Below are 13,702 nucleotides of genomic sequence, written 5' to 3'. Positions count from 1 at the left end.
GCAGACAATACTCATTGTTCCAGATTGGCCTCGAAGGGCCTGGTATTCAGATCTTCAGGAGCTGCTCACAGAAGATCCATGGCCTCTTCCTCTCAGAGAGGACCTGTTACAGCAGGGGCCCTGCGTGTTCCAAGACTTACCACAGTTACGTTTGACGGCATGGCGGTTGAACGCCAAATCCTAGCTGGGAAGGGTATTCCGGAGGAAGTCATCCCTACTCTGATAAAAGCTAGGAAGGAGGTGACGGCGAAACATTATCACCGTATCTGGAGGAAGTATGTTTCTTGGTGTGAAGCCAAGAATGCTCCTACGGAAGACTTCCACTTGGGCCGGTTTCTCCACTTTCTACAGACTGGAGTGGATATGGGCCTAAAGTTGGGCTCCATTAAGGTACAGATTTCGGCCCTTTCTATATTCTTCCAGAAAGAATTGGCTTCTCTCCCAGAAGTCCAGACTTTTGTAAAGGGAGTGCTGCACATTCAGCCTCCTTTTGTGCCCCCAGTGGCACCATGGGACCTTAACGTGGTGTTACAGTTCCTAAAATCTCACTGGTTTGAGCCTCTTCAAACTGTTGGGTTAAAATTTCTCACTTGGAAGGTGGTCATGTTGTTGGCCTTGGCATCTGCAAGGCGGGTGTCCAAATTGGCGACCTTGTCTCATAAGAGCCCCTATCTCATTTTCCATGTGTATAGAGCAGAGTTGTGGACTCGTCCTCAATTTTTGCCTAAGGTGGTGTCATCGTTTCATATGAACCAACCTATTGTGGTGCCTGTGGCAATGGGAGATTTGGAGGATTCCAAATCCCTTGATGTAGTCAGGGCCTTAAAGATTTACGTAGCCAGGACGGCTCGAATTAGGAAAACAGAAGCTCTGTTTGTCCTGTATGCAGCCAACAAGGTTGGTGCTCCTGCTTCTAAGCAGACTATTGCTCGCTGGATCTGCAACACGATTCAGCAGGCTCATTCTACGGCTGGATTGCCGGTACCAAATTCGGTAAAGGCTCATTGCACTAGGAAGGTGGGCTCTTCTTGGGCGGCTGCCCGAGGCGTCTCGGCTTTACAGCTTTGCCGAGCAGCTACTTGGTCGGGTTCAAACACTTATGCTAAATTCTACAAGTTTGATACCCTGGCTGATGAGGACCTCATGTTTGCTCAATCGGTGCTGCAGAGTCATCCGCACTCTCCCGCCCGGTTTGGAGCTTTGGTATAATCCCCATGGTCCTTACGGAGTCCCCAGCACCCTCTAGGACGTAAGAGAAAATAAGATTTTAAACCTACCGGTAAATCTTTTTCTCCTCGTCCGTAGAGGATGCTGGGCGCCAGTCCTAGTGCGGACATATTTCTGCATGACTTGTATATAGTTCTTGCTTACATAAGTGTTATGTTACAGTTAAGATCAGTCGCTGACTGATACTGTTTGTTCATACTGTTAACTGGTTGCGTATATTCCAGGTTATACGGTGTGGATGGTGTGGGCTGGTATGAATCTTGCCCTTAGGTTACCAAAATCCTTTCCTCGTACTGTCCGTCTCCTCTGGGCACAGTTTCTCTAACTGAGGTCTGGAGGAGGGGCATAGAGGGAGGAGCCTGTGCACACCCATTCTAAAGTTCTTTATAGTGGCCATGTCTCCTGCGGAGCCCGTCTATACCCCATGGTCCTTACGGAGTCCCCAGCATCCTCTACGGACTAGGAGAAAAAGATTTACCGGTAGGTTTAAAATCTTATTTTCTGCGACCATGCTGTAATTGCGGTGTGATTGCAATTACAGCGTAATTGCAGTAGGTGGGCGGTAAGTCACATGCTAGGCAGCCTTGCCCTGCCATGGGCGGTCCCAGCATGCGATTGCAAGGATTGCGGATTCTGCTAAAAAAGCAGAATCTGCAATCCTTATTGAAGAAAGTCCTGAGACCGGCCGATCCAACAGGAGAGATGACGTCTTGTCACACTGCATACAGGATGATGAGATGCATGTGGGACCAAAATGTCTCAAAATGGTGCACAGGCGACTCAGCAGGCTGTGGTTGCAGGGACGTATCACACACATACAAGAGAAGTTTGTTAATGCAGAGGTGTAGGAGCTGCACGCATGAAAAACAGCCCACTGTAGTGCAGGAGCTCTTGTAGCTGCCCACAGGAATAGATGATGACTGATGAAGCAAGCAGACAGACACCTGAAGTAGTATAGGAGCTTGCATACTGTGTATAGGTAGGCTTACCATACTATCCCTCATGAATTACACAGGTTCTGTGGCTTGCTTAGTTCAAGCCAGCGTTTCATCTGGATTTAATCAGACATAGAAACTGCGAAATTCATGAATGTCCCGGTTTAAAGAGATAGTATGGTAAGCTTATGTATAGGTGCAGCAAATAATAAACACTAGCGAACTTGGAACAGGAGAATGGCTGAGGCTGGATACAGACTTTAATACACAGGAGGCGTCTTATGCAGAATAGAGATTGAATGCTGAGAACACTTAATTGTAAACTTGGAATGGCTGAGGCTGAGAATAGAGCACCAGGCAATAGTAGGAACTAGCAAGGATAGCTGCAGAGTGACAGTTGCTGTAGAATACTGTGAAACCAAACTGGGTAATACTGTACGGCATACAGGAACACAGAAGTTGTACTGGCACTGGAGGGAGTGCCAGAAGGGATTTATATAGGGCGCCCTGGGTCTGCATTGGCTGCAGAAGTCATGTTCAGCCAGACTGGTTCTGGACTGGATGGCTTGCGATCACCTGACTGAAACCAAGATGGCAGCACTCATGTCCCAGCTAAAATGCAGAAGATACCTGGAAAACTTGTCCTGCAGTGATGAACTGCTAGAAAACTTCAGCGTTTGGTACAAACACAGAGTTTCTGGTGTCAGTTTGTGACATTATAGTGACCAGGGGGATCAGTACTAAATGCCGCCGGTCGGAATCCCGGCGGTCGAAATACCGACGCCGGAATCCCGACCACACAATCCCGACAGGGGTGGTGAGCGGAACGCAGCCCCTTGCGGGCTCGCGATGTTACAAACAAATATAGCATGTACATAACAGCGGCTGTGTAGATGAAGCATATATTGCAACATACAGTAAGAGGTATGTTTTTGCTGTATAGGAATGCATGCGTTTATTTTAATCAAAACTGTCTAGGTACTCCTGACTGACTCAAAAAACTCCTGACTCTATTATAAAATGTAAACAACTGCACATACTGTATAATACTGTCTTTGACAATCTAAGCAGTGCAACATAACACCATAATCTTTTTGCAGCCAGAATTAAAATGGTCACACCTTAACTTGGCATGTGCAGAGCTGTTTGCTAACAATCCATAACATTTTAGTAATACTAGTGAGATAGTGAATGCAATAAGGAATGAAAGGTGTCCTGTACTAAGCTACCTGGGATTACTGCTGTCCAGTCGTTTGCCTCATGGGCATCGGATGATGGATAAATGGATTATTGGTAATTTACCAGGACAGAAAATATAGGGGTCTATTTACTAAGCCTTGGAGACAGATAAACTGGAGAGAGATAAAGTAGCAGCCAATCAGCTCCTAACTGCCATGTTACAGGCTCTGTTCGAAAAATTATGGTTAGGAGCTAGTTGGCTGTTACTATATCTCTGTCCACTTTGTCTCTCTCCAAGTCTTAAACCCAGTACCCACGGGCCGATGCTGGAGAGATGTGTGCTGAGCGAACCGCTCAGCACACATCTCTCCTGCCGCTCAGCACAGCGCGATCTGTGCTGAGCGTGCGGGGGGAGACGGGGGGCGGGGGGGCGCTCATTTCACCCAGCGGGTGGCATGCAGGCCAATCTAGCAGCAGCGATAGCGATGTGCGGGGACGCGCATCGCTATCGCCGAGGGGGCTACACACGGAGCGATCATGCCGATATTCTAAGCAATCTAGTCAGATTGCTTAGAATATCGCTCCGTGAGTACCCCCCTTTAGGGGTCTATTTACTAAGCCTTGGGTGGAGATAAAGTCCCAGCCAACCAGCTCCTAATTGCCATTTTTCAAACCCAGCCTGTGACATGGCAGGTAGGAGGTGATTGGCTGGTACTTTATCTCTGTCCACTTTATCTCCATCCAAGGCTTAGTAAATAGACCCCTTAGTCCAGTGATGGCTAACCTTGACACTCCAGCTGTTGTTGAACTACACATCCCAGCATGCCCTGCTACAGTTTTGCTATTTGGCCATGCTAAAACTGATGCAGGGCATGCTGGGATGTGTAGTTCAACAGCTGGAGTGTCAAGGTTAGCCATCACTGGCTTAGTCAGTAGACCCCATAGTAATCAGAGGTACTTCCGCTTTCTGTATGTAGGTTAACCCCCAAGGACCTTGATACATAGTACTGCAGGTGCTATCCCAGGGACCATATGAGAGAGTGCCTGTAGAAATTCCTTAGTCATTCAGGAGTGTGCCAGACATGCGCAGACCGGGTACTGCTGAAACCTGACGCACGTTTCACCCATGTAGGACTAGTTCACATATCATCTATGCTGCTATTTGTTTTAAACTAATATTATTTAAAGTTATGCTTTAATTCAATTACAACAACATCAATGAACTATCAGTTCATTAAATATTTTAGACTGCAGGATTATTACATCAATGCTTTTCCTGCAGGCTGGATATTTATATCTGCTGACAGCAAGATTTCAGGATTGTATTTATGGGTCTGATTTAAGTTGTACGCTAATGCTGCAGCAGATGCGATTTTTGACGTTCGTAAATATGCTGATTGAACAGCCGCTGGGATTTGTGTAGAGACCCCCATCAGATCCTTGCCAGTTGACTGTAACTGAACACACCTTTACAGCATGGACGCAGATCCGGACAACATTGACTCCTCGAGTAAGACTATGGTTACTCAGAATGGCTGCTGCAACTGACACTTCATAGACGTAATTCCTGCGTACAGGATTGCAGTTGGTGGTTGATAAACTGTCCCACCACTCAGAGCATTTGAGACACATGGTGACTTGTGGGGTACACACTGCTGCGGGTGGGGCGTATAAGGGAGACTCGTCATTAGGGGTGCACAAAGGGGCATGTGTAAGAAATGCCATTGGGGGAGCACAATCACATGCACTCAGTGTGTGTGTGGGCCCGTGGGGGATTATATTTTTGTGCCTGGGCTCACCTCCCACTAGCTCAGCCACTGAATAAGCCGTGCGTGTTCAGTCCTCCACTTTAATAGGCATTAACACAGCACATAGCAAAGAATAAATTGAGGAGCTGCCAGGCCTCCTCAGGCTTATGTTGCATGTAGGTACTTTTAGCAACAAACTACTGTGATAAATCATCCTAACTTGTGTGTGCGCTGCATTTATATACATGTGATATCCTTTATTAATATCCAGTCTGTGGTAAAGTAATCTATTACTTTATTTCTAGGTGCAAATATTAGAAGGCAGCACACAGGACATTATTCCTCAGCTGAAGAAGAAATATGAAGTGGACGCACTGGATTTTGTGTTTGTGGATCATTGGAAGGATAAATACACTCCAGACACTAAACTTCTAGAAGTAAGTGGAGCACTAAACTTAAACTGAACAACAAACCAAACCTTGAGAGATTAATTTGATGTATCCTTTTTTTATAAGGCACCACATAGATCTGCAGCACCGTACTGTATAACAAAAATTACTTAAAGCAGGGAGAAAAGGGCAAACTGGAAGTATAACAGTATAAAGCAGAAGCATAAACACAGCACTTATTGTACATAATAAAAGGTTGCATACAAATACAGTACAGCATCTTCAAATCATACCAAATAACCCTCTTTGGCATGCCATTCCACTTTTTCTTATAATACAGTATGCATCTTAGGGCCTAATTCAGTATGGGTCGTTATTCAGAGAAATCGCAAATTGGGCAATTATTGAACAACTGCACATGCATAGCATTTGGATTGCGTGCGCTTGAGGGGTAATAGCGACAGAAAATGCGTACAGATCGTAATCGCAATGTAGTCGCTGTTTTAGTGACAGGAAGTCGTCGTTTCTTAGCGGAAACATGCTGTTTTCTGGGTGAGTCAGAAAAAACGTAGGCGTGGCCAGGCATCACAGATTAGTGGCAGCCTCAGCCAGACCTACTCAGACGGTTAAGTTTCTTTGATGTTCCGGGAATTGCGTATGCATCTGTGAGTGGACAGCGATCTGCGATGCATTCGCAATTTTACACTGGACATTTCTTCTTCCTGTTGGGGCGGTGCTTTTCTACTCGCAGACAAGTGCAATTTCTCTGAATAGCAATCCATGCTGAATTAGGCCCTTACTCTGCTGTTCCCATTTCTTTAGCAGTAAAAATACTAATGCTCAGTACGTAGCACACTATTAGCAAATTGACACAAAAGTATACAATCCTAAGTAAAAAGGCAAAAGTCAAGTCTTATCCCATGACATTAATCCTGGAAAAAGTACTCAAGCAGGGGAATCTCTACTTGTTCTTATGATACTTTACAATGTAAAGGTGAGGAGCTGAGATAAGAGGGTGACATTAACTAAGCACAGTTTGATGAGGAGGAGGAGGAGTTATTTGGTGGACCGCTAAACTAGGTGAGGCATGTTGTATTTTTTTTTTTTTTTCTCTAACGTCCTAGTGGATGCTGGGAACTCCGTTAGGACCATGGGGAATAGCGGGCTCCGAAGGAGGCTGGGCACTCTAGAAAGATTTAGGACTACCTGGTGTGCACTGGCTCCTCCCACTATGACCCTCCTCCAAGCCCCAGTTAGATTTCGTGCCCGGCCGAGGTTGGATGCACACTAGGGGCTCTCCTGAGCCCTTAGAAAGAAAGTATAGTTTTAGGTTTTTTATTTTCAGTGAGACCTGCTGGCAACAGGCTCACTGCAGCGAGGGACTAAGGGGAGAAGAAGCGAACTCGCCTGCTTGCAGCCGGATTGGGCTTCTTAGGCTACTGGACACCATTAGCTCCAGAGGGATCGACCGCAGGCCCAGTCCTTGGTGTTCGGTCCCGGAGCCGCGCCGCCGCCCCCCTTACAGAGCCAGAAGCAAGAAGAGGTCCGGAAAAACGGCGGCAGAAGACATCAGTCTTCACCAAGGTAGCGCACAGCACTGCAGCTGTGCGCCATTGCTCCTCATGCACACTTCACACTCCGGTCACTGAGGGTGCAGGGCGCTGGGGGGGGGGCGCCCTGAGCTGCAATAAAAACACCTTGGCTGGCAAAAATACCACAATATATAGCCCTAGAGGCTATATATGTGGTAAATTCCCCTGCCAGAATCCTGGAAAAAGCGGGAGAATAGGCCGCGGAAAAGGGGCGGAGCTATCTCCCTCAGACACACTGGCGCCATTTCTCCTTCACAGATCCGCTGGAAGGAAGCTCCCTGGCTCTCCCCTGCAGTCTACACTTCAGAACAGGGTAAAAACAGAGAAGGGGGGCACTAAATTTGGGCGCAATACATATATAATATAAAAAGCAGCTATAGGGGACATAACTCAGTTAGTCCCTGCATTATATAGCGCTCTGGTGTGTGCTGGCATACTCTCACTCTGTCCCCCCAAAGGGCTTTTGTGGGTCCTGTCCTCATTCGGAGCATTCCTTGTGTGTGTGCGGTGTGTCGGTACGGCTGTGTCGACATGTTTGATGAGGATAATGATGTGGAGGCGGAGCAGATGCCTTTAGAAGGGATGTCACCCCCTGCGGGGCAGACACCCGAGTGGATGGGCTTATGGAAAGTAATGAGTGCACGTATAGACTCCTTATATAAGAAAATCGACGACATGCCAAATGTGGGACAGCCGACTTCTCAACTCGTGCCTGCCCAGGCATCGCATGGGTCGTCAGGGGCTCTAAAACGCCCGCTACCACAAGCAGACCCAGATGTCGACACTGATACTGACACCAGTGTCGACGACGATGAGTCAAACCTGATGCCCACTAAGGCCATTCACTGTATGATTGAGGCAATGAAAGAGGTGTTAAACATTTCTGATATAACTACTGGTACCACTAAAAAGGGTATTATGTTTGGAGAGAAAAAACTACCCGTAGTTTCTCTAACGTCCTAGTGGATGCTGGGGACTCCGTCAGGACCATGGGGATTAGCGGCTCCGCAGGAGACAGGGCACAAAAATAAAGCTTTAGGATCAGGTGGTGTGCACTGGCTCCTCCCCCTATGACCCTCCTCCAAGCCTCAGTTAGGTTTTTGTGCCCGTCCGAGCAGGGTGCAATCTAGGTGGCTCTCCTAAAGAGCTGCTTAGAAAAAGTTTTTAGGTTTTTTTATTTTCAGTGAGTCCTGCTGGCAACAGGCTCACTGCATCGAGGGACTTAGGGGAGAGAAGTGAACTCACCTGCGTGCAGGATGGATTGGCTTCTTAGGCTACTGGACACCATTAGCTCCAGAGGGAGTCGGAACACAGGTCTCACCCTGGGGTTCGTCCCGGAGCCGCGCCGCCGACCCCCCTTGCAGATGCCGAAGATGGAAGAGGTCCAGAAGCAGGCGGCAGAAGACTTTTCAGTCTTCCTGAGGTAGCGCACAGCACTGCAGCTGTGCGCCATTGTTGTCAGCACACTTCACACAGCGGTCACGGAGGGTGCAGGGCGCTGGGGGGGCGCCCTGGGCAGCAATGTATAATACCTTTTTTATGGCTAAAAATACATCACATATAGCCCCTGGGAGCTATATGGATGTATTTAACCCCTGCCAGGTCTCAGAAAAACGCGAGAAGAAGCCCGCCGAAAAGGGGGCGGGGCCTATTCTCCTCAGCACACAGCGCCATTTTCCCTCACAGAAATGCTGGTGGGAAGGCTCCCAGGCTCTCCCCTGCACTGCACTACAGAAACAGGGTTAAAACAGAGAGGGGGGGCACTGATTTGGCGATATGACTACATATATTAAAATGCTATAAGGGAAAAGCACTTATATAAAGGTTGTCCCTGTATAATTATAGCGTTTTTGGTGTGTGCTGGCAAACTCTCCCTCTGTCTCCCCAAAGGGCTAGTGGGTCCTGTCCTCTATCAGAGCATTCCCTGTGTGTGTGCTGTGTGTCGGTACGTGTGTGTCGACATGTATGAGGACGATGTTGGGAGGCGGAGCAAATTGCCTGTAATGGTGATGTCACTCTCTAGGGAGTCGACACCGGAATAGATGGCTTATTTAAGGAATTACGTGATAATGTCAACACGCTGCAAGTCGATTGACGACATGAGACGGCCGGCAAACATATTAGTATCTGTCCAGGCGTCTAAAACACCGTCAGGGACGTTATAATGCCCATTTTACCTCAGTCGGTCGACACAGACACGGACACTGACTCCAGTGTCGACGGTGAAGAAACAAACGTATTTTCCTTTAGGGCCACACGTTACTTGTTAAGGGCAATGAAGGAGGTGTTACATATTTCTGATACTACAAGTACCACAAAAAAGGGTATTATGTGGGGTGTGGAAAAACTACCTATAGTTTTTCCTGAATCAGATAAATTAAATGAAGTGTGTGATGAGGCGCGGGGTTCCCCCGATAGAAAATTATTGGCGGTATACCCTTTCCCGCCAGAAGTTAGGGCGCGTTGGGAAACACCCCTTAGGGTGGATAAGGCGCTCACACGCTTATCAAAACAAGTGGCGGTACCGTCTCCAGATACGGCCGCCCTCAAGGAGCCAGCTGATAGGAGGCTGGAAAATATCCTAAAAAGTATATACACACATACTGGTGTTATACTGCGACCAGCGATCGCCTCAGCCTGGATGTGCAGCGCGGGGGTGGCTTGGTCGGATTCCCTGACTGAAAATATTGATACCCTTGACAGGGACAGTATTTTATTTACTATAGAGCATTTAAAGAATGCATTTCTATATATGCGAGATGCACAGAGGGATATTTGCACTCTGGCATCAAGAGTAAGTGCGATGTCCATATCTGCCAAAAGATGTTTATGGACACGACAGTGGTCAGGTGATGCAGATTCCAAACGGCACAAAGATGTATTGCCGTATAAAGGGGAGGAGTTATTTGGGGTCGGTCCATCGGACCTGGTGGCCACGGCAACTGCTGGGAAATCCACCGTTTTTACCCTAAGTCACATCTATGCAGAAAAAGACACCGTCTTTTCAGCCTCAGTCCTTTCGTCCCCATAAGCATATCTGCCCAGGGATAGAGGAAAGGGAAGAAGACTGCAGCAGGCAGCCCATTCCCAGGAACAGAAGCCTTCCACCGCTTCTGCCAAGTTCTCAGCATGACGCTGGAGCCGTACAGGACCCCTGGATCCTACAAGTAGTATCCCAGGGGTACAGATTGGAAAGTCGAGACGTTTCCCCTCGCAGGTTCCTGAAGTCTGCTTTACCAACGTCTCCCTCCGACAGGGAGCCAGTATTGGAAACAATTCACAAGCTGTATTCCCAGCAGGTGATAATCAAAGTACCCCTCCTACAACAAGGAAAGGGGTATTATTCCACACTATATTGTGGTACTGAAACCAGAAGGCTCGGTGAGACCTATTCTAAATCTGAAATATTTGAACACTTACAAAGGTTCAAATCAAGATGGAGTCACTCAGAGCAGTGATAGCGAACCAGGAAGAAGGGGACTATATGGTGTCCCGGGACATCAGGGATGCTTACCTCCATGTCCCAATTTGCCCTTCTCACCAAGGGTATCTCAGGTTCGTGGTACAGAACTGTCACTATCAGTTTCAGACGCTGCCGTTTGGATTGTCCACGGCACTCCGGGTCTTTACCAAGGTAATGCCGAAATGATGATTCTTCTTCGAAGAAAATGGACGACCTCCTGATAAGAGCAAGGTCCAGAGAACAGTTGGAGGTCGGAGTAGCACTATCTCAAGTAGTTCTACGACAGCACGGGTGGATTCTAAATATTCCAAAACCGCAGTTGTTTCCGACGACACGTCTGCTGTTCCTAGGGATGATTCTGGACACAGTCCAGAAAAAGGTGTTTCTCCCGGAGGAGAAAGCCAGGGAGTTATCCGAGCTAGTCAGGAACCTCCTAAAACCAGGAAAAGTGTCAGTGCATCATTGCACAAGAGTCCTGGGAAAAATGGTGGCTTATTACGAAGCGATTCCATTCGGCAGATTCCACGCAAGAATTTTTCAGTGGTATCTGCTGGACAAATGGTCCGGATCGCATCTTCAGATGCATCGGCGGATAACCCTATCTCCAAGGACAAGGGTGTCTCTCCTGTGGTGGTTACAGAGTGCTCATCTTCTAGAGGGCCGCAGATTCGGCATTCAGGATTGGATGCTGGTGACCACGGAGGCCAGCCTGAGAGGCTGGGGAGCAGTCACACAGGGAAAAAATTTCCAGGGAGTGTGATAAAGTCTGGAGACTTTTCTCCACATAAATATACTGGAGCTAAGGGCAATTTATGATGCTCTAAGCTTAGCAAGACCTCTGCTTCAAGGTCAGCCGGTATTGATCCAGTGGGACAACATCACGGCAGTCGCCCACGTAAACAGACAGGGCGGCACAAGAAGCAGGAGGGCAATGGCAAAAACTGCAAGGATTTTTCGCTGGGCGGAAAATCATGTGATAGCACTGTCAGCAGTGTTCATTCCGGGAGTGGACAACTGGGAAGCAGACTTCCTCAGCAGGCACGACCTCCACCCGGGAGAGTGGGGACTTCATCGGGAAGTTTTCCACATGATTGTGAACCGTTGGGAAAGACCAAAGGTGTACATGATGGCGTCCAGCCTGAACAAAAAACTGGACAGGTATTGCGCCAGGTCAAGAGACTTTCAGGCAATAGCTGTGGACGTTCTGGTAACACCGTGGGCGTACCAGTCGGTGTATGTGTTTCCTCCTCTTCTTCTCATACCCAAGGTATTGAGAATTATAAGACGTAGAGGAGTAAGAACTGTACTCGTGGCTCCGGATTGGCCAAGAAGGACTTGGTACCCGGAACTTCAAGAGATACTCACAGAGGACTCATGACCTCTGCCGCTAAGAAGGGACTTGCTTCAGCACGTACCATGTCTGTTCCAAGACTTACCGCGGCTGCGTTTGACGGCATGGCGGTTGAACGCCGGATCCTAAGGGAAAAAGGCATTCCGGAAGAGGTCTTTCCTACCATGGTCAAAGCCAGGAAGGACGTGACCGCACAACATTATCACCACATGTGGCGAAAATATGTTGCGTGGTGTGAGGCCAGGAAGGCTCCACGAAGAAATTTCAACTCGGTCGATTCCTGCATTTCCTGAAAACAGGAGTGTCTATGGGCCTCAGATTGGGGTCCATTAAGGTTCAAATTTCGGCCCTGTCGATTTTCTTCCAGAAAGAATTGGCTTCAGTTCCTGAAGTCCAGAAGTTTGTCAAGGGAGTACTGCATATACAACCCCCTTTTGTGCCTCCAGTGGCACTGTGGGATCTCAACGTAGTGCTGGGATTCCTCAAATCACATTGGTTTAAACCGCTCAAATCTGTGGATTTTAAATATCTCACATGGAAAGTGACCATGATGTTGGCCCTGGCCTCGGCCAGGCGAGTGTCAGAATTGGCGGCTTTGTCTCACAAAAGCCCATATCTGATTGTCCATTCGGACAGGGCAGAGCTGCGGACTCGTCCCCAGTTTCTCCCTAAGGTGGTGTCAGCGTTTCACCTGAACCAGCTTATTGTGGTACCTGCGGCTACTAGGGACTTGGAGGACTCCAAGTTGCTAGATGTTGTCAGGGCCCTGAAAATATTGGTTTCCAGGACGGCTGGAGTCAGGAAAACTGACTTGCTGTTATCCTGTATGCACCCAACAAACTGGGTGCTCTTGCTTCTAAGCAGACGATTGCTAGTTGGATGTGTAGTACAATTCAGCTTGCACATTATGTGGCAGGCCTGCCACAGCCAAAATATGTAAATGCCCATTCCACAAGGAAGGTGGGCTCATCCTGGGCGGCTGCCCGAGGGGTCTCGGCATTACAACTCTGCCGAGCAATTACGTGGTCGGGGGGAGAACACGTTTGTAAAATTCTACAAATTTGATACCCTGGCTAAAGAGGACCTGGAGTTCTCTCATTCGGTGCTGCAGAGTCATCCGCACTCTCCCGCCCGTTTGGGAGCTTTGGTATAATCCCCATGGTCCTGACGGAGTCCCCAGCATCCACTAGGACGTTAGAGAAAATAAGATTTTACTTACCGATAAATCTATTTCTCGTAGTCCGTAGTGGATGCTGGGCGCCCATCCCAAGTGCGGATTGTCTGCAATACTTGTACATAGTTATTGTTACAAAAAAATCGGGTTGTTATTGTTGTGAGCCGTCTGTTCAGAGGCTCCTACGTTGTCATACTGTTAACTGGGTTCAGATCACAAGTTGTACGGTGTGATTGGTGTGGCTGGTATGAGTCTTACCCGGGATTCAAAATCCTTCCTTATTGTGTACGCTCGTCCGGGCACAGTATCCTAACTGAGGCTTGGAGGAGGGTCATAGGGGGAGGAGCCAGTGCACACCACCTGATCCTAAAGCTTTATTTTTGTGCCCTGTCTCCTGCGGAGCCGCTAATCCCCATGGTCCTGACGGAGTCCCCAGCATCCACTACGGACTACGAGAAATAGATTTATCGGTAAGTAAAATCTTATTTTTTCCCCCATCAGATGAATTAAATGAAGTGTGTGAAGAAGCGTGGGCTTTCCCTGATAAAAAATTGGTAATTCCTAAGAAGGTACTAATGGCGTTCCCTTTCCCGCCAGAGGATAGGTCACGTTGGGAAACAACCCCTAGAGTGGATAAAGCGCTC

At 48.1% G+C, this 13,702-nt stretch overlaps 1 protein-coding gene across 5 annotated transcripts in view; it reads left to right on the top strand.

The window, feature by feature from the left end:
- Positions 1–13,702, top strand: part of LOC135070216 (catechol O-methyltransferase-like) — a 325,418-nt gene that overhangs the window by 284,456 nt on the left and 27,260 nt on the right. For all 5 annotated transcript variants that reach the window (XM_063964747.1, XM_063964750.1, XM_063964746.1 and 2 more), the window contains one exon: positions 5,395–5,526. In XM_063964747.1, coding sequence (XP_063820817.1) covers positions 5,395–5,526 — 132 coding nt within the window. The remainder of the gene's footprint in view (positions 1–5,394; positions 5,527–13,702) is intronic.

The sequence above is a fragment of the Pseudophryne corroboree genome, chromosome 1 (assembly GCF_028390025.1).
Source record: "Pseudophryne corroboree isolate aPseCor3 chromosome 1, aPseCor3.hap2, whole genome shotgun sequence".
In the NCBI taxonomy this organism is placed as follows: Eukaryota; Metazoa; Chordata; class Amphibia; order Anura; family Myobatrachidae; genus Pseudophryne; species Pseudophryne corroboree.
The sequence above is the reverse complement of the archived record's forward strand: the minus strand, read 5'-3'. Positions and strand labels throughout refer to the sequence as shown.